Source organism: Dermacentor albipictus, chromosome 3 (assembly GCF_038994185.2).
Source record: "Dermacentor albipictus isolate Rhodes 1998 colony chromosome 3, USDA_Dalb.pri_finalv2, whole genome shotgun sequence".
NCBI classification, from domain to species: Eukaryota; Metazoa; Arthropoda; class Arachnida; order Ixodida; family Ixodidae; genus Dermacentor; species Dermacentor albipictus.
Window position 1 is genome coordinate 174692492 of NC_091823.1, and position 25000 is coordinate 174717491.

General features: G+C 47.6%; 1 protein-coding gene across 2 annotated transcripts in view; it reads left to right on the top strand.

Moving 5' to 3' along the window:
• The window catches only part of LOC135902118 (adenylate cyclase type 3-like), a 388015-nt gene that overhangs the window by 268207 nt on the left and 94808 nt on the right, over nucleotides 1-25000 (top strand). For both annotated transcript variants that reach the window (XR_010564413.1, XM_065432036.1), the window contains exons 7-8: nucleotides 5184-5272; nucleotides 22405-22648. Coding sequence is in view for 1 of the 2 variants with exons in the window: in XM_065432036.1 (XP_065288108.1) it covers nucleotides 5184-5272; nucleotides 22405-22648 (333 nt within the window). In the remaining variant the exon portion in view is untranslated. The remainder of the gene's footprint in view (nucleotides 1-5183; nucleotides 5273-22404; nucleotides 22649-25000) is intronic.

Below are 25000 nucleotides of genomic sequence, written 5' to 3' on the forward strand. Positions count from 1 at the left end.
CATGCTCGGTGGCGTTCTCCCTTGTCCGAATTAGTGATGCCATGCGAAAGCGGTATCCACCTACAGCAATAACATTTACAGGGCTAGCTGGTTCGCACTCAAAGAAGGGTAAGCTGTACGAAAGGACGAAGCGCACAAGCTGCGTATCTAGGTGTGGTGTGTTTCTTCCTGCCGTCTTAACCTTTCGCGCTTAACCTAGATCAGCTTCGCACATTTCTTCAATACTTTTGCTTGCTTAATTATCGCTTTGGTCTCAGGCAATTCTAGGCTAGCTGCCGAGACGAAATTTATTATCCGCCAATATATCAGCACAATTTTCTTGTGAACTAATCAATGCCTTATTAAACAAAATGAAGTAAAAACAACTGTATGTTCCCCGTATACATATAAAATCTAAACTGTCAGAAGGAACATAATCTAGACAAATGATTTGGGCCCACATGGAAACAAACTCCACCTACAGCAGCTTAGCACGTTATGTCGCTGCCTTTACTTGAAGGCTAAACCCCTCCGCTGCTTCAGCAACCTTACATAAAAATGCATGCTCGTGACTAAATTAAATTTAATCATACGTGCGCTCAGTTCCATAAGGCGCAAGGGACACCCAACACGACTCAACGTATTCTTTTACAGCTCTATTAAGACGGCCCAGAACAGGTCACCAAACACCTTGTTTGACTTTATTTGCCGTTCTGTAACACTTTCAGTGGCTGACAGCATAGATGCTAGGGCTCCAGACATAATCTAAGGACCTAAGTTTGGCGAGAATGGCTGCAGCTGGAACGTCTGATGCAGCTTCCAAAGTCGCATGGTAGTCACTGCAGCCAGTCATCTTGGAAGCCTTCTTAACAACGTAGCCACCAAGATAAAGGAAAATAGGTGTAGATGCACAAGGGCGACTGTAGATTCGTGCCGCTTGTGCTGCCAGGAACGCAGCACAGCGGCTTCGTCTGCCGGTATCCTTAGCCAACGCGAAGAAGGCTACAGTTTCACGGATGACATTTGCTGAAATCCGCCGTCAACAACCAACCACAGCATACACCAAAACTGCACCACGTGCTTCATCCGGCTCGTCCGCGTAGCGTGCTAGTGAGGAAGCGAAGCTGCGTGCGACTGCAGCGCTACAAAGGCGCGGGCGGGTGGCCGTTCCAGGCAACGTCACCAAGTTCGACAACTGAAACTAGCCTAGTAACGTTGCACCGAGCTATGGCACAACGTAAACGCTTTCCAGTTTGTGCGAGGTCTTTTCTGGCTGTCGCACTCTGCGAGTAGTGGCGTCCGCGCACGAATGCCTGATTCCACAAAAGGAATACTCTAACGCTAGAAGACGATAGTGTGCTCATTGAACAGACAGTGATGAGCCCGCTTTTGAGCGAACAAACGTGTTCGGAGCCGCAGGAATAGACAAAGTATCTTAGGCCCGTATTCACAAAACGTTCTTAGGCTAAAAGCGTTCGTGCCAGTTAATAGGGCACATTAGTATATTATAGTAGGACATATTATTAGCGAGGGCGATCAGCGAATGAGACACAGTACGTACGAATGAAATCCTTTGTGCATTCGGCCCTTGATTCTTTGTTTATTAAGGCGAAAACATTAATCAACATAAATAATAAACGGCTCATGGGACGAAAAACCCTATGTGCGGCGTTATAGTAGCAAAATTCGTAGGGAGTCGAACCCTTGACCTTTGGTGCGAGTCCAACCCGCTACCTATGTTGTTAAATAACAAGAATTTACTTAAGACTCACGACCTTTGGTGGGAGTCTAACCCACTTCGAGATATGAGCGAACCATCCATATCTCCAAGTTGGATTCCAATTAACATTATCACGGTCGAGAGTGGTACCCACCACCTTTGGTGGGAGTCGAAACCTCGACCTTTGGTGGGAGTCGAACCCGCTTGGAGATATAGACAAATTGGCCATATCTCCAAGTTGGATTCCAATCGACATCGCGAAGGACGAGAGTCGAACCCACTAGCTTTGGTGTTAGGGCAAAGTTAGTGAGGCATAGTTAAGTAAGATGGACTAAATTAATGCACCGAACCCACAACCTTTGGTGGAAGTAGCCGCCACTGTCTTTGGTGTTAATTAAGGTGAAGTTAATAAAGCACAGTTCATTAAGGCAGAGTTAAGGCACACGAACCCACGGCCTTTGGTCGGAGAAAACAAGTAATAGGAAGTAACCGCGCAATAGAAGGAAAATGTAGCGTAATGAGCGTACAAAACGCAAGACAAGACGTAAAACAAAACACAAGGCACAAACGTACAAAAGTATGCAAATTTATTCATTTCAAGCTGCTTTAACATAAATGTAACCCCCCCCCCCTCCATGCGAACATTTACAATTGACATCTGGCGTTCCGTCACGGTACATTGGGACAGGTATGTCCCTATGCCTCTTTCTTTGTAAAAAAGTATTTTGTTACAGAATAAAATCAAGGATCTTGGTTTATTAAGGACCGTCGATCATTGCACTTTAAGTTCCACACGTTATCTTGATTGATTGCAAAACTTTGCAAAACAAGTACTTAATTCGACGACGGAAAAGCGCCCCGTTGTTGCGCGACTCCAGCAATGTTTCGTCACTGTTTTCTCATAAGGTTATTAGCTGAAATAAAATAATTCGGTAGCTGAAGCTAACCAGTTCCGGAAATTGCCCTCAGTAGGTCTGTAGGGGCAAAACATGTCTACTCAGATGTGTTTTGAATTCGGGGAAACATGCGTCCCATGTACGTCAAGGGGTTAATAAATGGTGCTATACGACAGGTTTGAAATCGAGATGCTTCCGGCTACCGCATGTCGCTTTTTAAAAGAAAAACCATGTCACAGTGTCGCCCGAAAGGCGAAGCATCGATTGTTATTGCAAATTAGCATTCAGCCATAAGAAGAAAGGATAGTAGTTTATCCGCCCGTATCAACTTGTAGACATTCGCTTGCTAACTAAATTAGGAAACATGTCAGCGCGCACAGCAAATATGAACACATCACACTCGATGACCCCGGACACTCACTGTCAAAACACTAGCGGGAAGAAGCATCAAGCGAATTGACCTTCGTGCTGTATATCGCTCAAATGCAAAGTGAGCGCCGAGAACACACAGCACGCGTGAAGGTGTGAGCTGTGGATGCACTTAGACTCTGCCACCAGCACAGATCGCTCTCAAGATACGACCACGCGACCGCGCGTAGACGCAACATAAGCAGTTGCAGCCGGAGTAGACCACCACCCCTTTTTCCTCCCCTCCGCGTTGGGCGCCTAGTGCGCCATGGAAGACGGCGCGCTTCCTCCCCGCTTTCCTTCGTTTCGGCTCCGCTCGTGCCCTTTCGCTCGCACATACGGCGTAGGGCGCGCGGCGGCGGTGTTATCGCCGTTGGAATTTATACGGAACATAACGGCGATGGCAGCGGCACAAATGCGCCTGGAGTGTCCATATATTTGCTATCGCCATCAAACAATCTATGAATAAAGTTATTACACATAAACAATTGAAAAAGTTGATAAACCTAATAATGAAGCCTGGGGCATTATAACGTAAAACTATTCCAAACTTTTCGCTTTCAATTCTGGAATCAGCCCTTCGCGATTGCTCAAAAACTTTTTTGGACCACCCCCACTTTACCTGTTTGTCACGCGACGTCACGAAAACCGCGATAGCTCCCCATCTGATATGACGTGTATGCATTGATTATGCATGATTTGACCGAACAAAAGAAACATAGTTATTTCTGATTCAACGGCTTTTCGCCATTAGCCCTCGGCTATTGGTCGAAAGTTTTCGGGCTGCACCCAATTCACATGCCTCTCACACGGCGTCACAAAACCGCAAGAACTTACCGCGTCAAAGTGACATGTACGGGTTAAAGATGCATTAATATGCCGAAAAAACTGAATTTTCTTCTGTATAGCCGCAGGCTGCCCCGTTCCGAAAGGAATAAAACATGGCTGCCGCCGATCGCTCAGGCACTGGCTACTCGCACCTGCTGGAGAGCTTGAATTTATTTGCGTGTAATAAAACTTTTTGCGTGGCCGTGTAACGTTTTCGAGCACTTCCGGCACGTTTACGACCTCGTTCTGCCAAGTCTTCTTTGGTGAGGATTTATTTTAGCGTCATTCCTAAGCTTCCGTTGCATGCCGCCGCGATTGTCGACGAACCCCCGCAAGCTAAGTAAGGGAAAGCGCCGGCACCACCCTCTTCATCTGGTTATCGATTTTCAGTGCACTGGCTCGGCCCCATCGACTCCCTCTCCACTTGAGCGTGATACTCGTCTCTTGTGAGCCAATTAGGTAAAACAAGCCGCTCAGTGTAGGCAATTTTATTTGTTTCTAAAGGCAACAAAATAACTTCCTATAAACGAGGAGAGGGTATGATTGGTCTGTTCAGACAACCTTGCTGGTCCCCACCCGATACTTGCGTTTGCGGTTACGCAAGTTTGACGTCAGGAGATTCGGTTAAAAAGATATTGGAATAGTTTTACGTTATAGTGTCCCTAAAATCTCGAAAACATAGCATGCGCAAGTTAGCGGGACATTTGATTCATTTGTTTACTGCGCTGTACATTTATTTATTTGTTTATGTATTTTGTTTACTTACTTTTACTTTTTCATAGTGCAGCCCTTTAGCAAAGCTATCGCGTGTGCAGGTGTATATGCGGAGTTCGAGGAAACAGTGTCATAGCAATTAAATAGGTAAAAGGCATCGCAGTTGAAGGTTCAAGGGGATCAGAATATTTCGGGTCATTAATGATATTGCCGAGCATTTGATCCGTAGTTGTATTGTCCTAGGCAAAAGTGTACCTATTAGTCAGTCCGAGAATTAAAGCAGATATGTGTAGTTACTGACGGTTCCGGGTGGATGACATTTAGCACGTGGTAAGTAGCTGTTCGGCAAGGTGTTTCTATATCAGTTGAAGAAACAGTGGTGCGTCGTTTAGAAAGAGGATTGAGACCAGTTAGATAGGAAGACGGTGAATAGTTCCTATCGTATTTTCAGTACACGGAGCGAATACTTACAAACGATTACCAGCTAACATGCACTAATTTTATGATCGCATCAAAACCAATCGAGAAATCGTGTTCACTCTTTTGGCTAACATGGTACGAGTTTATTTGTGACCAAGGTTATTTACGAGACCTCTGATGATGGTCATGACAAGAAACCAATGCTTTGGTACACGCAGGGCGGCGCAGGCACCGAGACATCAACAAGTGACGAAAGGGAGTACCGGCGTCGCTTGCACAGGGAACTGCTCGAGAGGGACACCGAAAAGTGAGTCCCACGTCGCTGCTCCCCTCGAGCCGGCAAGGTGCTAAGACGGAGCTTGTTTTCTATGTCACGAACGCAAGCAACTGGCGGGTCGCTCCTGCGAGGCACATGAACCAAAGCACGCACTCTCTTCTGCGTTCGCGTTTCGCCCAATACTCGGGAAGCAGCGCCAACGACGTGGCCTCAAAAGTCTGCAGTCGACGGCCGCTCGTGTTTCGTCAAGTTTGCTGCCGTTGTTGCAGAGCGCGTTGCTGTTTTGCTTTCATGTCTGCACCCTGCGACAAAACTGGAGCGTCGTTTGGGCTTTTTATTGCGCAATTACACAAACTCCCGAAGCGCGTTCACGCCATCGTGGTATCGAAGGCGGGGCCCGCGCGCGGAGGTTTGCATTGGTCTGAGCGGAACGTGAAGCGGACGTCGACGATTTCGCTCGGCACTGCGTCGAATGACTGTGCATGCTTGGTCGCCTCGCGCGAAACAGTGAGCGGAAATTTCAAAATACATGTACTTCGTTTGGTCGCGGGGGCAAGCTAAGTCAAAGTGCTCGTAAGGCGCATAATATTGCCCCAATCGAAGCGATGATTATTAGAAACCGAAAGAGCATAACACGTCTACTGTGAACAAGAATAAAGAGCTCGCAGCGGGTACTATATGGACGACTTGATTAAACCGCATCTTTTTAATCCCTCGGCAATGAAACAAACCTAAATGAAATCGAGGGAAACTCGCACCACCAGAAGTGTGGTAAGTCAAAATCAATAAAAATAGAAATGGTTGGAAGCTGAAAAGTAAGCTTGGAATGAAAGCCAGTTTAAAACATGATCGAACGAGACGAATTGCACGTCGTTATTACAGGCTGAGGTTGACTCGATAAAGAAACTATTTGGTTCTACAGGTTACCATAGCGTAAGTGATGTCACAGGGATGTGATGCGATGTGATGGACGTGAATATTCCCTGCTGCAATTGACGCTTGCACGTGCTCGCCACTACAGTTGCATCTAGTACACAAGATAACAAGCTTTAGAATTCGAGAGGCATATCACATAGCAAGGGCGTAACACCACACGGCGATGTGACTATGCGAGCAAATTAAAAGAATGCGTTTGATATTCACACAGAAATACAAAGATACTTTAGTTGAAACACTATGCGGAGCCACAGAGCCCCAATAAATAAGAAAGAAACACATTTGTGCAGAAACCATGAACGAAGACAATCGATGAATACGCAAACGCTTCCAGAAAGCTGTTAGCTTTACTGAAAACATTATGCGCTCGAAGGTGTGCATTTGTTACAGTAAAGATAATTAGTTGTTGTTCGTTTGTTTCAGCAAGAGGTTCCGTAGAGAACGGGGTCATTAATCCGCACCCTTCTAGCGGCAGTACAGGCGGACATTACGTGCGTCTCCAAGACAACACTTGTCGTCCGGTGCGAACGCGCCCCACAACTGTTCTGTTCGGTGATTTCAACTTTCCCATTATTGATTGGAATAACCTAACTTCCACAATAAATAACACTGAGGCGAAGGATTTCATCGATGTTTGTTTGAATTTTAACTTAACACAGCTTATCTCGGAGCCGACACGTGTAACGCGCGACTGCGCAAACATTTTGGACCTTATACTTACTGACCATCCAGACTTATTATCATCGGTTACCTACCTTCGTCCTATCAGCGACCATAGTGTAATTCATGCCACATTTGACTTTGCCCCAGCACCCCGTGTTTTTTCCAGCAAAACTATCAACCTGTATGAAAAAGCAAATTTCGAAGCCATAAATGAAGAATTATGCACTTTTTTTGCCGTCTTTGAAACCTCATTCAATGAACGATCTGTTCAAGACAACTGGGAACTGTTTACAAATAAACTGAATGAACTAGCTAGCAAGTATATTCCGAAACTAACATTCCGCGCGAATCATCAGAATCCCTGGTTCAATAACAATTTAAAAAGGTTGGAAAATAAGAAAAAAAGACTTTTTCGTAGTGCCAAGTTTAAACCAAGCCCAACTTCATGGGATAAATATTACGCCGCTGAGAGTGAATACTTACGTGCTGTCCGCAATGCCAAATGGTCCTTTTTCAATAATGACTTACCTAAAATGTTAACAGACAACCCCAAGAAATTTTGGAGAGTTATTAACCCAAGTAACACACGCACTGTAACTCTTGTTGATGATATGGGTGAAATCGTGCCTGAAACTGAGTGTGCACTTATATTTAACAACGCATTTTCGTCAGTATTTTCTAATGATAATAACGTGCCATTGACTAATGTCCCCTGCAACATAGTTTCTAGCATGCCGAGCGTGGTGTTTTATCCTGATGGTGTTTTGCGCATAATTGAAAACCTTAAACTTTCATCCTCAGCAGGTATAGATGGTATAAACTCTAAACTACTAAAAAATACAAAATATATTTCTTCATCATTTTTGTGTCTTATATTCTCGCAGTCACTTTCTACAGGTTCCATGCCTCACGACTGGAAGGTGGGGAAGGTCATTCCCATCTACAAGTCTGGTAATAAGAACACACCGCTAAATTATCGACCCATCTCTCTAACTAGTCTCCCTTGCAAAATCATGGAACACGTCATCTACTCCCTGATCATAAATCATTTGGACGCGAATCAATTTTTTCATTCGGCACAGCATGGGTTCCGCAAGGGTTTTTCTACCGAAACGCAACTAGCTCTATTTCTACACGACTTACATGTAAACCTTGACTCTAACCAACAAACTGACGCTATTTTCCTGGACTATGAAAAGGCCTTTGACAAAGTTTCTCACCGCCACTTACTACTAAAGCTTTCTCCTTTGAACTTACACAGTGACGTACTCAAATGGCTCGAAGCATTCCTAACTGATCGCTACCAATTCGTTTCTGTAAATAACAAATCATCCACTCTTCTCCCTGTAACTTCTGGAGTCCCTCAGGGATCAGTTCTCGGTCCTCTTCTTTTTTTAATTTATATTAACGATTTACCCCAACACGTGTCTTGTAAGATACGAATTTTCGCCGATGACTGCGTGATTTACCATCCAGTTTCTAATGCTACTGACGAAAACACCTTACAACAAAGTCTTAACAACGTGCAGTCTTGGAGTGAAAATTGGCTGATGACTCTTAATCCCAACAAATGTAAACATATGTCTTTTACCCGTCGCCGTAACCCTTTCCTGTCCTCTTATACTATAGTAAACGTTCCCTTAGAATCAGTAGAATCATTTAAGTACTTGGGCGTCACACTTTCTCGTGATCTCAGTTGGGGTACGCATATTTCCAACATACTTTCATCAGCTAACAGAACTTTTGGCTTCATGAGACGACACTTGCGTGACGCCCCGCAGAACGTAAAACTACTAGCTTTCAAATCCCTTATCAGACCGAAAGTCGAATACGCATCACCCATCTGGAATCCATATCAAGTCTATCTAGTTAACGAGCTCGAGTCCTTTCAAAACCGCGTCGTCAGATACATCCATTCCTCATACTCATGCGACGTAAGCGTATCATCCTTAAAAGCAAAATCTGATCTACAGCCCCTTGCACGTCGCCGTGCTACTGCTAGCCTTTGTCTCTTTCATAAGTTTTTTTACAGTACCTTATTTCACGAGCCATATATCACACCACCCGCACGCATATCTCTACGAACTGGGCACCCATTACAAGTCTTACGCCCACGCTCCCACACAACTACATTTTCCTCGTCTTTTTTTTCCCGCACAGCATCAGATTGGAACGCCCTTCCCCACCACGTAGCTGCAATCACTTGCCCGGCATCGTTTCTGGAAAATGTGTCCTTGTTGGCTAATCATTAACTTGCTTTCTCACGTGTTATTATTTCTGTTGTTTTGCACTTGCGAAAATGTAGCTTCAATGTACAATTTTTTCTGTATACCTGTGTTTATATTTGTATATTAATCTGTACCCACCCCTTATGTAATACCCCTAGCAAAGGGGTCTTTAAGGAAATAAAACTGAACTGAACTGAACTCTCTTCCGGTTAGCGAGTGCGCCCTTAGCAGAGAGCCGGTGCACCTCCAGCCACCACAATGGGAAACAGCCAAAGAACCCTGTTCGATTTGAACAAAATGTGAACGCCACTGAAGGGTCATAAACAAACCTGATCTTGCCCAAATGATCGACCGGATGGCTGCAAGGACTCGGGCCCGGGCTTCCCCTCCAGCCCCTCCCCTCACGGCCTACCCTTGCTCGATGTTTATTTTATTGCGATAGCAATTATACCAACGGTCGAGGCGCTTTCGTTCCGGCGCCGCCGCCGTCATGCTGTCGCTGTGTCCCCGTGCATGAGCTTGCTTGCTTCCCCACTGAAACGGTCCATGCTCTCCGAGAGCCCGTGCGGGGACGTATGTGCATCACGTGAACAGTTTACCGTCTCGCTACGGTTATCACGCAAGCTTGTCTTCCCAGCCGCCGTTCCTGCCGCACCCTGAAGCAAAACAACAGAAACACAACCAAAATATAAGGGATATGTTGCGTTTACGTCACGTGGCCTTCCTTCTCGCGCGGGAGGCAGCTCGATCAGCCCTGGACTGGCCGTCGCCAAACTATCCACGATCCACCAGGCCTCGGGAAACGCGCAGTGGCTCGAAAAACGACGGAGCCCCTTACTTGGACACATCCGCTCCACCTGCCGGGGCTTCCCCTGCTGGCGAGAGCGACGCGCATCGGCACTCCTGCAGCTGTGTGCATGAGCGGCACGGACAGTAAACGCCAAGCTAAATCACGCCTGCGTTTACATTGCTCTACATTGCTCTCGCTTTCAATGCCTAGGCTACGAGCAAAAATTTGGAGGGCGCTTAAGCTTCGGCTTTAAGTGGAACGCGATAGCATTTAGAGATCCCGGACTGCTCCTCACGCTTCCCGGCATCTGCAGGGGGGCGAGCACGAAGGCGAATTTTCTGGTAGAAACGCGGCCACTTGCGTGGGCCGATCCCGAGGTAGTCCACAACCGTGCTAAAAAAGAAAACAAGGAAATCAATCATTTTTCAGGTTTTAACGCGATAGCGTTAAAGAGCTCGTGTCGCAGAAAAGCCGGTGTCGTCCGTGTCGGCGTCGGCGACCGTGGCGTTGACCGTGAGCGATAAATCATGGCAGGCGCTTCATAAATAAAAAGCAACTTCCAAGATTGGCCCAGTGGGAATCGAACCAGGGTCTCCGGAGTGTGAGACGGAGACGCTACCACTCAGCCACGAGTTTTTTTTTCTTTGTTACCGACATGGCAACAAGGCAACAAAACAAGACATTTTAACAACAGACAACGGTCACGACAGCATCTCTGCCATTGGTTGGCAGTCACAGGGCTAAAAACGCTTGAAATTCGCTGAAAGTGAGCGTGTGCCTTTCTTTGAGACAGTAAATGAGCATTTGCAGTGTGACAGGAAAGTCGTATTGCTAGGAGATTTTAATTGTGTATGTTACGCGGCCGATCGAGTGAGAAACCTTCCACTGCGTGACAAAAGTGCTTTACTTTTAAACACACTAGTGCAAGAATCTAATCTGGATGACGTCGGTAATTTCCTGTGTACTACCGGCACGCCTGCATTCACACATTTTCAAGGGCAAAGTCACGCAAGGCTAGATAGAGGGTATGTCGCACTGGAGCTTGTTCCGATGTGTGGCAGCTATAGTGTGAAACACGTCTCGTTCAGCGATCACAGCCTCGTAACTTTTAGTGTAGGTACCAAAGAAAGAAAATCGAAGTTTAACTGGAAGTTGTGGAAGTTCAACGATGGGCTGTTAATGAACGAATCCTTTTGCGAAAGCGTGAAGCAACAGTTAGATAATTTGATCGAAGCCGAAGATGGCAACTTGCTAGAATTATGGGAGAACTTTAAACAAGGAGTCAAGATCAGTGCTATAGAAGAATCCAGTAAAGAGAAATTTATTAAAAGGAAAAAAGAAAATGAAATGCAGCGTGAGCTTGATTTTTTGTACACCGTGGAAAGCGAGAGACCCGGGAGCCGAACAAAGGAGATAAGAGAACTGAAAAGCCAGCTTGAGCTTATCGAAGAAGCGAAGTTCAAAGGCGCAGTTATAAGGGCACGAGCTGAAAGGGTTTGGCTAGGTGAGACACCGAATAAACGAGCCTTATCTGACGAAAAGGCATACGCGAGGCGAAATGAAATCAGAATGATTCAATACGAGAACGAGATCACGAGCCAACCTCAATTATTTAAGAGGCGTTTCTTGACCATTATAGCAAATTATTCGGGACTGTTAAAGACATCACAGAAGAATTCAAGACGGACTTTTTGTCAAACATGCCGCAATTAGAGGAAAACATTCAAAAGCGTCTGGAGTGGCCTCTGAGCATCACCGAAGTGGAAGGAGCCATAGATGATTTATTTGTAGGCAAGTCTCCGGGACCTGATGGACTCGGAGCGGCCTTTTATAAAGCTTTCAAAAGTGATGTCAGTGAGATCTTGTTACGGTTGTTTAAGGAGGCCTATGCGCAAATCAGGTTCCTCCTTCTTTTCGGACATCGCACGTAGTCCTGATACCGAAATCAGAGGACCCAGAAAAATTGTTAGCTGTTGACGCTTACCGGCCGATATCACTAATGAATGTAGACTATAAGATATTTACAAGAGTGCTGGGAAAGCGATTACAGGGAGTGGTGACCAGAATAGTAGGGTCGCATCAAACATGCGGCATTAAAGGAAGGTCTATCTACACAAACATTCATATTGCCAGAAGCATTTTAGAATACTGTAATGACCTAGGTGAACACTGTGCCATGTTACAGTTAGATATGCAGAAGGTTTTCGACCGTGTGGCCCATAAAATTCTTTTCAGTATTCTAGAACACATAAAGGTAGGGCATTTGATCTTAGATGGGGTAAAGATGTGCTATCAAGACTGTACCGCCAGCCTCATTATAAACAAGGAGGTTACCAAAACCTTTAGTGTCCGGTCATCTGTGCGCCAAGGGTATGGTTTGTCGCCTCTTTTATTCGCAATTTACCTAGAGCCGCTTTGTAGGAAAATCAAGAATGACAATAGAATATCGGGTTTCAGAGTGCAGTCCGCGGAAGTGAAAGTGCTGGCATACCGCGGATGACATCGCGTTGTTTTACCGGGATAAAGAAAGCATCGAAATCGCGGTCGCAGAGGCTTTATCATACTGCAGAATGACAGGCAGTGCTATCAACTTTGATAAATCCCTAGGGGTATGGATCGGCAACTGGGAAGACCACCCGAGTACGTTTGCAAATATCCGCTGGACAGTCACGCCGGCAAAGTACCTGGGGGTGCCGCTTGAGCACTACCGTGACGCCGTTGATTACTGGAATGCCGAAACTGAAAGGGTTCGTGAACGTACACTTAAATGGGGAGGCCACAATTTCTCTATGTTTGCTCGTGCGACAGTGTGCAACCTGTTTGCCGTTGCCAAAATTTTTTACGTGCTCCAAGCGTTGTGCATGTCAAGGGCTAACATACAACGTCTACACAGAGTACTCGCAGTGTTTGTATGGGGTTCAAGCTGGGAGCGCACCAGTCGCACTAATCTCTTTCGCTCGGTTAAAAATGGAGGATTAGGTCTGGCACATTTGTTCATTAGGCAGATTGTGTCGAGGTTTGTTTTCTTACGGGACCAAAATGACCCATTTTTATTAACTATGTTTCAAACAAGGCTGAGCAAAGCTATACCTGAGTTTATTGTATCGTCACATCGGTGCAGTCAAGGCAGAGCGCGTGGTTTCCTAAAAGAGGTAGTCTTGGCTTTTCAGCTGTTAAAGGTTCGGTTCTCCATGGAATACTTAAGTAGGGTACCACGAAAGCGCTTATATAAGGACCTGGTAGACACAATGTTGCCGGTGCCATTGTATCGCTCGATGTTCTGCATTGGACCTGAAAAGGACGTACTAAAAAGAGTAAAACGAATGCCAGTTCACCCGTCGGTAAAGTCCTTCTTTTTCCAGCTCCACACCAATACTTTACCTGTCAAACCGTGGCTAGATGAAAAAGGTCTTTCCGTGCCTTGGAGCGTCAACTGTTTACTATGCCGGAAACCCGAAACAATAGAACATATTTTTCTTGACTGCTGGGATGCTGTGTTCCATTGGGACATCTTACGGAGAACACTAAAGAAGGACTTGCCGATTACACCATATGGGATTCGTTTCTTGCCTACTCTAAATGAAGACAATGTACCCTATGACATGTTCATGCTGGCGTCCTTACATAGTTTATGGAAAACTAGAATGGCCGTGAGACATGCCGAAGTAAATGCCCGGCCTGTTAGAGAATACTTCATTGAAAGCATTTGTCATATTATGGAAATGTATAATTTGCAAAAAGAAAAACTAACATGGCTCAGTGTGATCACTCAGCCACGAGTTCGATGCTTCCAAGCGGTACAAAAGCGCCTCTAGTGAATGCGGTGTTGCCTTCGAAACGAGCCGTGGAAAGTTATACTGCGGTGCATATTGGTAATTATGAACATGTAACGTACAGAAGTCGCAATTACACGAGTTGCGAAGTGCGTTTCCGCTGCATTTCTTCTGCGCTTTCCGCACACGCAGAGCCATCTTGCGGCAAACACAGAAGACCCCCTCCTCTCAATGTACGGCGCTGCCCCGACAGGAGGCGCGCCGCGCGCGCATTGGGACCGCTGCCAGGCGCGTCGCGGTCCCGACTCCCTCTCTCCTGACGACGCTTCGCCGTGCTCCCGGTTGCAGAATCAAGCGCCGTTCCTTTCTTTAGATTACTATCTATCTCTCTGCCCGTGCCGATCACGACGTTTGGCTGGCATAGATCGTTTCCCCTCCGAGACACCGAGTTCTTTGGTTCGTTCCGTTCGCTCAGGCGCACGTTTCGTTGCCGCGCCGAACGCTGCGTTGCTCGACGCTCACCGCGTGATAGGTGGGCGCTAAGCCCGATGCGGGGCGCATCGTAAGTGATCGCTCTGCCGTAGCGCATTGTCTTATACCCCTTGGCGGGTCGACGGGAACGCTGTCGCATCCCACTCTTGAAGGCGAAGCTTCAGCGTCCTCCAATTTTTCGTTATCATTTCGCACTTTTAACATTCACGTCTCAGAAGATTTACTTGTCATAAAAGGCAAGCACTGTCAGTGTTCTTTTTATGACATTTGTTTCTGGGCCACAACTTTCGCGATATGCGAAGGTTGTGGGTTCGGTTCCCATCTGCGTTTCCTCATCCACTTTAATTTTCATTAATTTTTTGTTTCTTTATTTCATTTATTAAGCACAAGTAATTTCCCTTATGTTGTCCTTGGTGTAAGTGTTTGTTGGCTTCTTATGAAATGACTAATAAGCATCAAGCCCCTCGGTTAACCCCCTTTCTTCTTGTTTGGGGGCTGCCATTCTCAATATCCATGAGGAAAAACTTTGTCAAGAATGTAAAACAAGGTATGAGAAACTTTAATGATAGAATGGCGTGGCAATATAACCTGCACATACCGCATGTACGCCATGTAGCAAGGCCGTTCATATACGTATACCTAAGTATATGCGGATCTCACGCACTGGGGAAATCGATGTAAGCGAAGCTTTGTATGCTGTTTGGTTTGATTGACGATAATTAGTTGTGATGGTGACCGCGAATGAGAAATTTCTTCAGCGTTTAGTTCAATACACGAACGGTGAGTTGATGTGAAACATTACCTTGCGTGCACCACTGCTGTTCGTCCACGTAGTCCACAGTACACACGGGTAGACGTTTTTTCTTGAGCCGTTGTGTGTTCATTCTACAATCTGACAGTTGAGCATCATGATTGCCTCGCATGGCACATCGCATCGTGGCAGACGTGCTAAAATTTAATTGACTCATGGGGCTCTACGTAATTCAATTAGTTGCAATAAAATTGCATATATGCATTGTCTACATATGCATATATGCATTGTCTATATATACCACGTCTCGCTGAGTAGCAAAAATGCTCCTGTTCCGCGCGATGCTTATCTCGGACCTGTGTGTCCTCAACGCTGAGAGCACACTTTGGAGCTAATTTGCTGGCGCGTATTTACGTTCTCCATCTGCATACGTGGCCAGCACGCTGTTGAGACGTCAACTCCAAGCGCTCTCTTCAGGCTGTGAAGTATTGTAATGTTTACACTATCACACCCCAGCACTTGCATTTTTGTCGCATAGGAAAGCAAGCCCAGCACATGCCATATGCACAATCTAGGCATCCCCGCCCATGGCAGCGTCAGACGGGTGATGATGATGAGGATGATGATGATGTTGATGAGGATGGTCCTTAGTGGCATCCCTTTCAAAACGACGCGGCGACAAATAATCACCTAGCCTGCTTGAGCTAATAAGTATTATATACATGCAATTGTGGATACGTTCAAGATAAGGTCCGCGCGCTGCACAATGGTTCGACGCGGATGGAAAAGGCGCTAAAGAGCGATGTCAGTTTGTACTGACCGAAAAGACATAAGCGCACGTGGTGCCACCACCTGTAGTAGTTTGCTTGCGTCATCAATTCGCCTTGCGCCGCCATCCGCAGCAGTTCGTGTTGCCGCAGCTGTGTCGTTTATACCTGTCGTATCAAGTTTCACAACATCGATAAGGACGCCGGGCTACGTAGAGATGAGTAAGTGGTACAATGCTTGCGTATACTTACACAACTCACAGCGGAGTTTTCGCGTGTATTTTTTCTACACATCTCGACTCAGCCCTGAAACACGGGATTTCGGTAACCCGTTGGTGGTGCTTAGCAGTTATGGCGCCAATTGCTCAGCGTTCGTGCACCCCGTATCACTACTTATGTCAAAAATATCAGCGCCCTGCGAAATGCCCAATCCTCACTTTCTAAGGCGACTGTCTGCAGAAAGCACCACATCGACTAACGGTGCTGCCGTCTCTCGACTGGAGCACGTTTAACGTTTCGAGTGTGGTTCTCCGCATTCCGAACGGGGACGAGCTGTTCGGGCAAGCCGCTGCGCGACATCGACCAAGCGTGTAGGCACAGTAAGCGCCCAGCAACAAAACTATAACGAACTATTAACACAAGCGTTCGGAAGCCCACATTGTTTCCTACACTTCAAATGTGCAGCTATGAAGCAAAAGTTCCATAAATACTGAACCTTCTATGACGAGAGCGAGTTTAATTACGATAGCAAGTATACGTACACTCCAGGGGCCGTATTCTGTAGCGGTTCGTTTTGGAACCGGTTCGGTCTGGCTGCTGCCATTGGTCGGCGCTTCGCTGTCGTCATCCCTGGTGGGCGGGACGACAAATTTAGTTGACGTCACACAAGTTGTCAATCATATGGAAAGGAACCGGTTCCCTGCTACGAGAGGAACTGCGGAGAAGTGGTTCGCTCGAGGGTCGCGCGCGGTGGCGAGCATGATGTCGAGGGTTGCTAAGGCAACCGTGGCTGCCGGCTAGACTCGCGCCAGCTGACGAGCCGGCACCTAGACAAGACGAGACAGAGACGGCAATGGCGACTCCTTTGGTTGTGCTGCTGGCGAGCGCCGAAAGACAACGACGCGTTCGGCATGGCCGAAGAAGAGTTTAGGATTGTGGGGTTTTACGTGCCAAAACCACTTTCTGATTATGAGGCACGCCGTAGTGGAGGACTCCGGAAATTTCGACCACCTGGGGTTCTTTAACGTGCACCTAAATCTAAGCACACGGGTGTTTTCGCATTTCGCCCCCATCGAAATGTGGCCGCCGTGGCCGGGATTCGATCCCGCGACCTCGTGCTCAGCAGCCCAACACCATAGCCACTGAGGAACCACGGCGGATGAAGAGGAGTTTTGCAGGCATTTTAGGCTATCCAAAGACATAGTGCGACGTCTCTGCGATGAGGTGGAAGAACATCTCCGACCTCGAAGATTTCGTGGTGTCGACACTGCGATGAAAGTGCTGAGCGCGCTGCGGTTTTTTTTGCCACCGGGAGCTCTCAACAGTGCGTCGGGAATGAAGAAGCGATTGCACTGTCGCAGCCTTCGGTCAGCCGGATCATTACAGGCGTCGCCAAGGCCATTACCGTTGTGGGCAAAGAAAAAGGATGGGTTAGATTCCCATCCACGGCGCAACAGACAGCCGCCGTCAGCTGCTGGCCCAACACACACGACGAATTTGCTAGGTAGGGGTGCTCCTCGACAAATGAAACGAGTATTTCGCGCTGCCTCGCTGAAACATGAGGACCCAGCCGCCTGACCTAGTGCGACATCGTTTCGGTTTCGGCGCGCGACAAGTCCAAAACGTAAACAAAGCGAGGCAAGTTGTTTGCATAACGTATGGCACGCCGCCTAGCGACTAAATAAGAAAACAACACAAATAAAATTAGAACTCCCCGTAGCCGTCTGCGCCGCAAGCTCACATTTATTACTGAAAATCATATTTGCAAGTGTTCTATACAAACCAATGTTTTTTTTTTATAAAACCAGCAACATCCTTCAAGTGCTATACCGTTCCCCAAGTACAAACAAATAAAATTGGAGGACGCTTAAGCTTCGCCTTCAAGAGTGGAACGCGACAGCGTTCCCGTCGGCCCGCCAAGGGGCGTAAGACAACGGCCTACGGCGCAGAGACTACGCGCCCCGCATCGGACACGGTGAGCGTCGAGCAACGCAGCGTTCGGCGGGGCAACGAAATGTGCTCCTGAGCAAGCGACGCACGCCTCAGTGTTAGAAACAGCTCGTTTCTAAGGCAACACCGCATTCACTAGAGGCGCTTTTGTACCGCTTTGAAGCATCGAACTCGTGGCTCAGTGGTAGCGTCTCCGTCTAGCACTTCGGAGACCCTGGTTCGATTCCCACCCAGCCCATCTTGCAAGTTGTTTTTAACGCGACAGCGTTAAGGAGCTCGTGTCGCAGAAAAGTCGGCGGCGTTGGCCGTGAACGATAAATCCCAGCAAGGCACTTCATGAATAAAAAAACTGGCTGTGGCTTAGCTAAGGTTAAGCCCAGAATGCGAAGCATACTAGCCTTTATTTTAACGCGACAGCGTTAAGGAGCTCGTGTCGCAGAAAAGCCGGTGTCGTCGGCGTCGGCTCAGGCGTGCGGCGCTTGCTCAGGCGCACATTTCGTTGTCGCGCCGAACGCTGCGTTGCTCGACGCTCACCGCGTCCGATGCGGGGGGCGACGCCGCGAGCGACGGCGAGAGTTGGAGCCCCGTTTCTCCTCTGACGTGACGTCACGGTGTCACGTGGTATTGAAGGCGACACCGCCGCGCCTGAGGAGCTGGGTTGAGCTCTCGTAATATGCTTCGCATAAACACAACTTGCAAGATGGGCTGGGTGGGAATCGAACCAGGGCCTTCGGAGTGTGAGACGGAGGCGCTACCACGTTCCATGCTTCAAAGCGGTACAAACGCGCCTCTAGTGAATGCGGTGTTGCCTCAGAAACGAGCTGTTTCTAAGGCTCAGGCGTGCGTCGCTTGCTCAGGCGCACATTTCCTTGCCGCGCCGAACGCTGCGTTGCTCGACGCTCATCGCGTCCGATGCGGGGCGCGTAGTCTCTGCGCCGTAGCCCATTGTCTTACGCCCCTTGGCGGGCCGACGGGAACGCTGTCGCGTTCCACTCTTGAAGGCGAAGCTTAAGCGTCCTCCAATTTTTTTTAAGCGAAGCATATTACGAGAGCTCAACCCAGCTCCTCAGGCGTGGCGGTGTCGCCTTCAATACCACGTGACACCGTGACGTCACGACAGAGGAGAAGCGGGGCTCCAACTCGCGCCGTCGCTAGCGGCGTCGCGGCGGTATATAAGCAGCTGCGCTTGCCTCTGCTAGACAATCACGAGGTGAGATGCCTCCTGGAGAGAGAGCTGCTCGTTGGAACGAGAAGCGAAGGTTGCGGCGTGCTACAGAGACTGATTTTCTAGGTGGCTTTGGCTCAACTCTTGCAAGATGGGCTGGGTGGGAATCGAACCAGGGTCTCCGGAGTGTGAGACGGAGACGCTACCACTGAGCCATGAGTAAGATGCTTCAAAGCGGTACAAAAGCGCCTCTAGTGAATGCGGTGTTGCCTTAGAAACGAGCTGTTTCTAAGGCTCAGGCGTGCGTCGCTTGCTCAGGCGTACATTTCGTTGCCGCGCCGAACGCTGCGTTGCTCGACGCTCACCGCGTCCGATGCGGGGCGCGTAGTCGCTGCGCCGTAGCCCATTGTCTTACACCCCTTGGCGGGTCGACGGGAACGCTGTCGCGTTCCACTCTTGAAGGCGAAGCAGAGTAACGCATGAGTTGTTTCTTCGTCTAGCCGAACCAAATATAGCCAAGCAGCAGCAGTTCACCAGGCTAAACAGTGGTTCAACAACTAAAATAAAGGCTAGTATGCTTCGCATCCTGGGCTTAACCTTAGCTAAGCCACAGCCATTTTTTTTATTCATGAAGTGCCAGCTGGGATTTATCACTCACGGCCAGCGCCGCCGACACCGACACCGGCTTTTCTGCGACATCAGCTCCTTAACGCTATCGCGTTAAAATGATGACGTGATCTTCCGGCAGACCGTCGCTAGTTGATTGGTTCCCCCCATGCCACCCCGTTCCACTCTTTCTCCGAGTGACGTAATCCAGACGTAACAGCCAGACCGAACCGGTTCCAAAGCGAACCGCTACAGCATACGGCCCCAGGCGCATTTCTGCCGTCGCCGTGAAGTTCCGTATGAGTGAAAGCGCGTGAGGGTGATCCGGCGAACGCGGTTTAATCTCGCGTGCGCGAGTGAGGAACGTGGCTCGCATGCGCGCCCTCTTCCGTGGACGCGGCAGTGGGTGAGGCGAGGGAGGAGAAGCGTTCTTCTCCGGCGGCTCCTTCGGTGCCTCGTTGTCCTTCTCGCCTACCGCTCCGTACGGAGTGGAGAGAAGCGCGGCGTCTACTACGCCGTTTTAATTAAATTAACCAGCATGGTGTCACGCGCGCACAAGTAAACATGAACACACATCGCTTGATGACAGCGGAAACTCTCTGCAAAATCAAACGCTGGAGTCAGGAATCGTGGCAGCAGCCGCGAGCCAATTCACCTCCGTGCATCTGTCGCGTCAACGAGTGCGAAAGGTCGAAAGCACCGCGCATGCGAAGCTACCGGCACTACGCGCACTCCACAAACATCCCAGATCGCTTTGAAGAAGAGGCCCGCGCGGGCGCGCACTTCAGCCACGTCGCAGACCGCTTTCAAGACACACGAGCGCCGGCAACGCCTCCCTACGGCGTCCTGTACTATTAAAGTAATAGTCCTCTACTATTAAAGTCCCTCAATAATTATGTACTACGGCATCCGGGATTCGTGTGGCCAACGGCGTAGCACATAATTATTGAGGGACTTTAATAGTAGAGGACTATTACTTTAATAGTACAGGACGCCGTAGGGAGGCGTTGCCGGCGCTCGTGTGTCTTGAAAGCGGTCTGCGACGTGGCTGAAGTGCGCGCCCGCGCGGGCCTCTTCTTCAAAGCGATCTGGGATGTTTGTGGAGTGCGCGTAGTGCCGGTAGCTTCGCATGCGCGGTGCTTTCGACCTTTCGTACTCGTTGACGCGACAGATGCACGGAGGTGAATTGGCTCGCGGCTGCTGCCACGATTCCTAACTCCAGCGTTTGATTTTGCAGAGAGTTTCCGCTGTCATCAAGCGATGTGTGTTCATGTTTACTTGTGCGCGCGTGACACCATGCTGGTTAATTTAATTAAAACACGTTGACAGGCTAGTCGGTTTGAATCTATGATAGAATGTCTAAGCGCGACTGAACAAGGACGCACAAAGAAGCAGACGCACAAAGACAGCGCTGTCTCCACCTGTCTGTTTCTTTCTATGTCCTATTTGAGTCGCGCTTACACATTCTATCGTTGTTAATTAGTTAGCAAGCAAATTGCACAACTTTATACGGCCAATAAAACTACCATCCTTACTTCGTACAGCTATCTACTAATTTTTTATCGCAATCGGTGCTTCCCCTTTCGAGCGGAATTGCGAATTATTTGCAATGCTCCTAATTTACATATATATTATGGGGTTTTACGTGCCCAAACCACTTTCTGATTATGAGGCACGCCGTAGTGGAGGACTCCGGAAATTTTGACCGCCTGGGGTTTTTTAACGTGCACCTAAATCTAAGTACACAGGTGTTTTCGCATTTTCGCCCCCATCGAAATGTGGCTGCCGTGGCCGGGATTCGATCCCGTGGCCTCGTGCTCAGCAGCCCAACACCATAAGCCACTGAGCAACCACAGCGGGCGCTCCTAATTCCGCACAGCGTTTCGGGATCTGAAATGGCGCCGCATCCGCTTCACGCAGTGCTTGAGGAGAGGGTCCGCATAGCGTTTGCTAAATCTTGATACCATGAAGAACAATTCCTATAGTACATGCTCGACTCAATCAAAATCGCAAATCAAGGGTAGTTGTCTCAATAGTGAAAACCGAGCACTAAGGATACTTGAAGGGGAGTTCTCTTGTCACGGAGCATTCGTGAATATGAACGTGGGTATAGCGGCTATGATGAGAAATCACGGTGAGATCGATAGAAATAACGAGGAGCAAATCTGCTGCACCCAAAAATAAGCTCGCAGCGGTTTATAACATAATCTGTCGGTGTGAAACAAACCGCTTCCATCTTACGTGCACTTTCTCATCAGGCATTGACAATCTTCTCTGCATTGCTGCTTTTAATTCATGTTACACAAAGGGTACACCTAGAAGAGCCATGATTCTGCGCCCCCGCTTCTCAGCCAGCAAAGCAAGCTCCCGTAGTATTTCTTGAGACCTGTGATGAAAGGCTACCGCTGCTGACGCAACGGCGCTGGTGATGACTTCACCTGTGGAAATGAAGGAGGTAGGCATTGTTACCAGAAAGCGTGCCCATAGTTTCGTTTCAGTTTGTAGGCTTTTAATAAAACCTCTTGTAAGAGCGAACCTGATTCTGCGCGACTGCTCCAACATCCAATTACGTCAGCGGGAAATCCACTTATGTGAGCGGAAAAGTTCATCAGAGATTTTGCAATGGTGATTCCCAGGTGAGGGTAAAACTTTGGTGAGGGCAATGTGATTCATTCCGCAACTATACACATGCTACGCGTACAAACAACGAGGACAGCGCACCTTGCCTTGTACGCGTCCCTTCGTCGACCACTTTCTTTCCGTGCGTGCATTCTCGGTGTCACGTGAGCCTGTACTTGAGCAGTGGCGCGACCACCGTGCAGGGAGCTTCGTGACCACGCCCACCCGGTGAGCCTGTCCTTCCGCGACTCGGAGCTGGAGCGCCAGTTCGCCGGCACCAGCGACAGCTGCAGCTGCGTCTCGCTCGCCGCCTGGCCCCTGGTGGCGCTGGCGTCGGCCGCCGCTTACCCGCTGGCGTCGTCGGGACCCGCGTGCGGTGCCTACCTCGCTGGGCTGGTGGCGCTGTGCGCGTTACTCGCACTGTGTGTGCTGCCCTTCTTCGCAAAGGTATGTTAGCCGTTTTGTTTAGCACACCGGGGCTGCAGTGTCCCGGGGCAGCGAGACAACTGCACACTCGCATGTTTCGGGCTCTTGCATTTGCCAAGTCACTGTGTTTTGCGATCCCGCTGCATCGGCGGAGCGGCCACGTCAGGTTTGTTTACTTCCTTCACGTCCCCTTGATCAGGACTGTTACATTGTACAAGTAATGAATACCTTACCACGATCACTTTGGGTCATCTGAAAAATACAGTACGCATACTTTCAAGAATATAAAGTAACAGTAAAAAAATCGAATAGAGGTGTTAGGTGACGCATTCAAACAAGAATGGACTATATTCAATTTGGTATTACTGAAGAAACAGAAGTAATGAACATAGAGTGGCTAGTGGTAGTACCAACGGGGTGGTAAGGGCGTTTGAACGTGATGCTGCTCGGGAGAAAAAAATTCAGCAGAAGATGTAGGTGTATGTGAGCATGATCTTAAAACTTCAAGTTGATCAGCAGTTCCTAGTGGTATTCTGGTGGGTGGGCTGATGTTTTCACACGATTGAGTGTACTAAAAATACTGATGAAAAGAAATGGCTATAGCACGCCGGTGCGAAATCTCCTGTAAGCCATTTTCCTTTTAGGAATTATACACTTACGTCCTACGCAGTACACTATAAGAAAAAAGCGAAAAATTTGCATTTTTACTGTAGCAAAATTGTTTAAATGAAAAAATATATTCATTCATCTAGATTTCTTTCTGTTTATGTTGCTGTTTGGGCTAAAAGAAAAAAGTTTTCCTGATTTTAACAGAGTTTGTTGCTATATGGGAATGTGAGAAACTCGTCATCCATACTGAGAGCGAAAAGAAATTTTTCCCTCGCTTTGCTATAATTAATCGACATTTGTGCACAGCTTCAACCATCACGCCAGTATAGGCAGATAGATCTGGTATACACAACTAATTGGTCTTTGTTTCTGAACAACACAGCTGCAATAAGAACAAGTCATGCCTCTCAAATAGTGGCCATAAATACTGGTAGAGTTCAATGGGTCGCTTAGTATGGTGCTCTGTGACCGGTTGTCCTGTCCCATCTCGTGTGTTCTATGTAGCCGGCTTACTTGTACTTGTGTGATCTGTTGCAATCGTATCCCAGCATTTAAGTCGTTCGTATTACATGAAAGCTGCATTCATGAGTGGAGCAAATGTGGGAGTAAACTGCTTAACAATCGGTTTCTGTGAAGTAAACCACGTACGTCCCCCCATCAAGAAAAAATATTAGTAAAACTAACGAAATGTCATAAACGGAAGACTAAAGGGTATAATAATAACAAAATATAATTGCCATACTTTTTCTTTTCTCGTTTTTCTTGTATTGCTTTTTCTCTATGTGTGTGTGTGTTTACAAAAGAATTTGCGTGAATCCATCTGGTGGCACGATTTTGAAGGGAATGATCATGCGCGGCACCAAGACCATTCTGATACGGGTCTCAGATAAGTTTTAGGCCTGATTTATGTGCCGCATGCCAGTTTTGTATGCTGCGGGCCATAACGCAAATGGCGCCTCACGAAGCCGCTGGTGTTTCCCAGGTGAGGTCAGCGGCATTCTGCTGCTGAGCACAAGGTGGCGCGTTCGATCCCCGGCCGCGACAGCCGCATTTTGATGGAGGCGGCTAAGTGTAAAGACTCTCGTGCACTCAGATTTAGGTGCACATAAAGAACCCCGGTTGATTAGAGTTAATCCAGAGCCCTCCACTGTGGTCTGCTCACAGCCCTAGTGTCGCTTTGACGCTGAGACACCGTGAATCAATGAATGTGTTTGTTACGATAATTCCTGATATTGATGTTTTATGATTCTCCAGTGTCTAGCCTATAGCAATAATTTGCGTACATTTATTAAATTATGGGTGTTAATGTACGAGAAATGGGGAGAATATGGAAAGAATAAATTGAAAATGCTGAGCAAGAAAGTGTCCTGTTGGCTAAGGTACACCGAGGAAGAGGAAAGGATAAGGTGTGAGTGGCGCACAGATTCCTCATTGCATGTGTTTACACAGAGGTTATTTATTTATTTATTTATTTATTTATTTATTTATTTATTTATTTATTTATTTATTTATTTATTTATTTATTTATTTATTTATTTATTTATTTTCTATACTGCCAGTCTCGAACGAGAACAAAGCAGGTGTGCATTCATACAATTCCAGCAGGAGAACAGCAATGAACAGGCTAACACTTGCCAAGAAAACAAAGCAACAGGGAAGATGTACAACAGAAAGGGGCCATACATTTGCATATCACATGCAGTTCCGTTAAATTCACTGTACACAAAACAGCGTTATCAGTTTATTGTGTTGATTACAGAAATG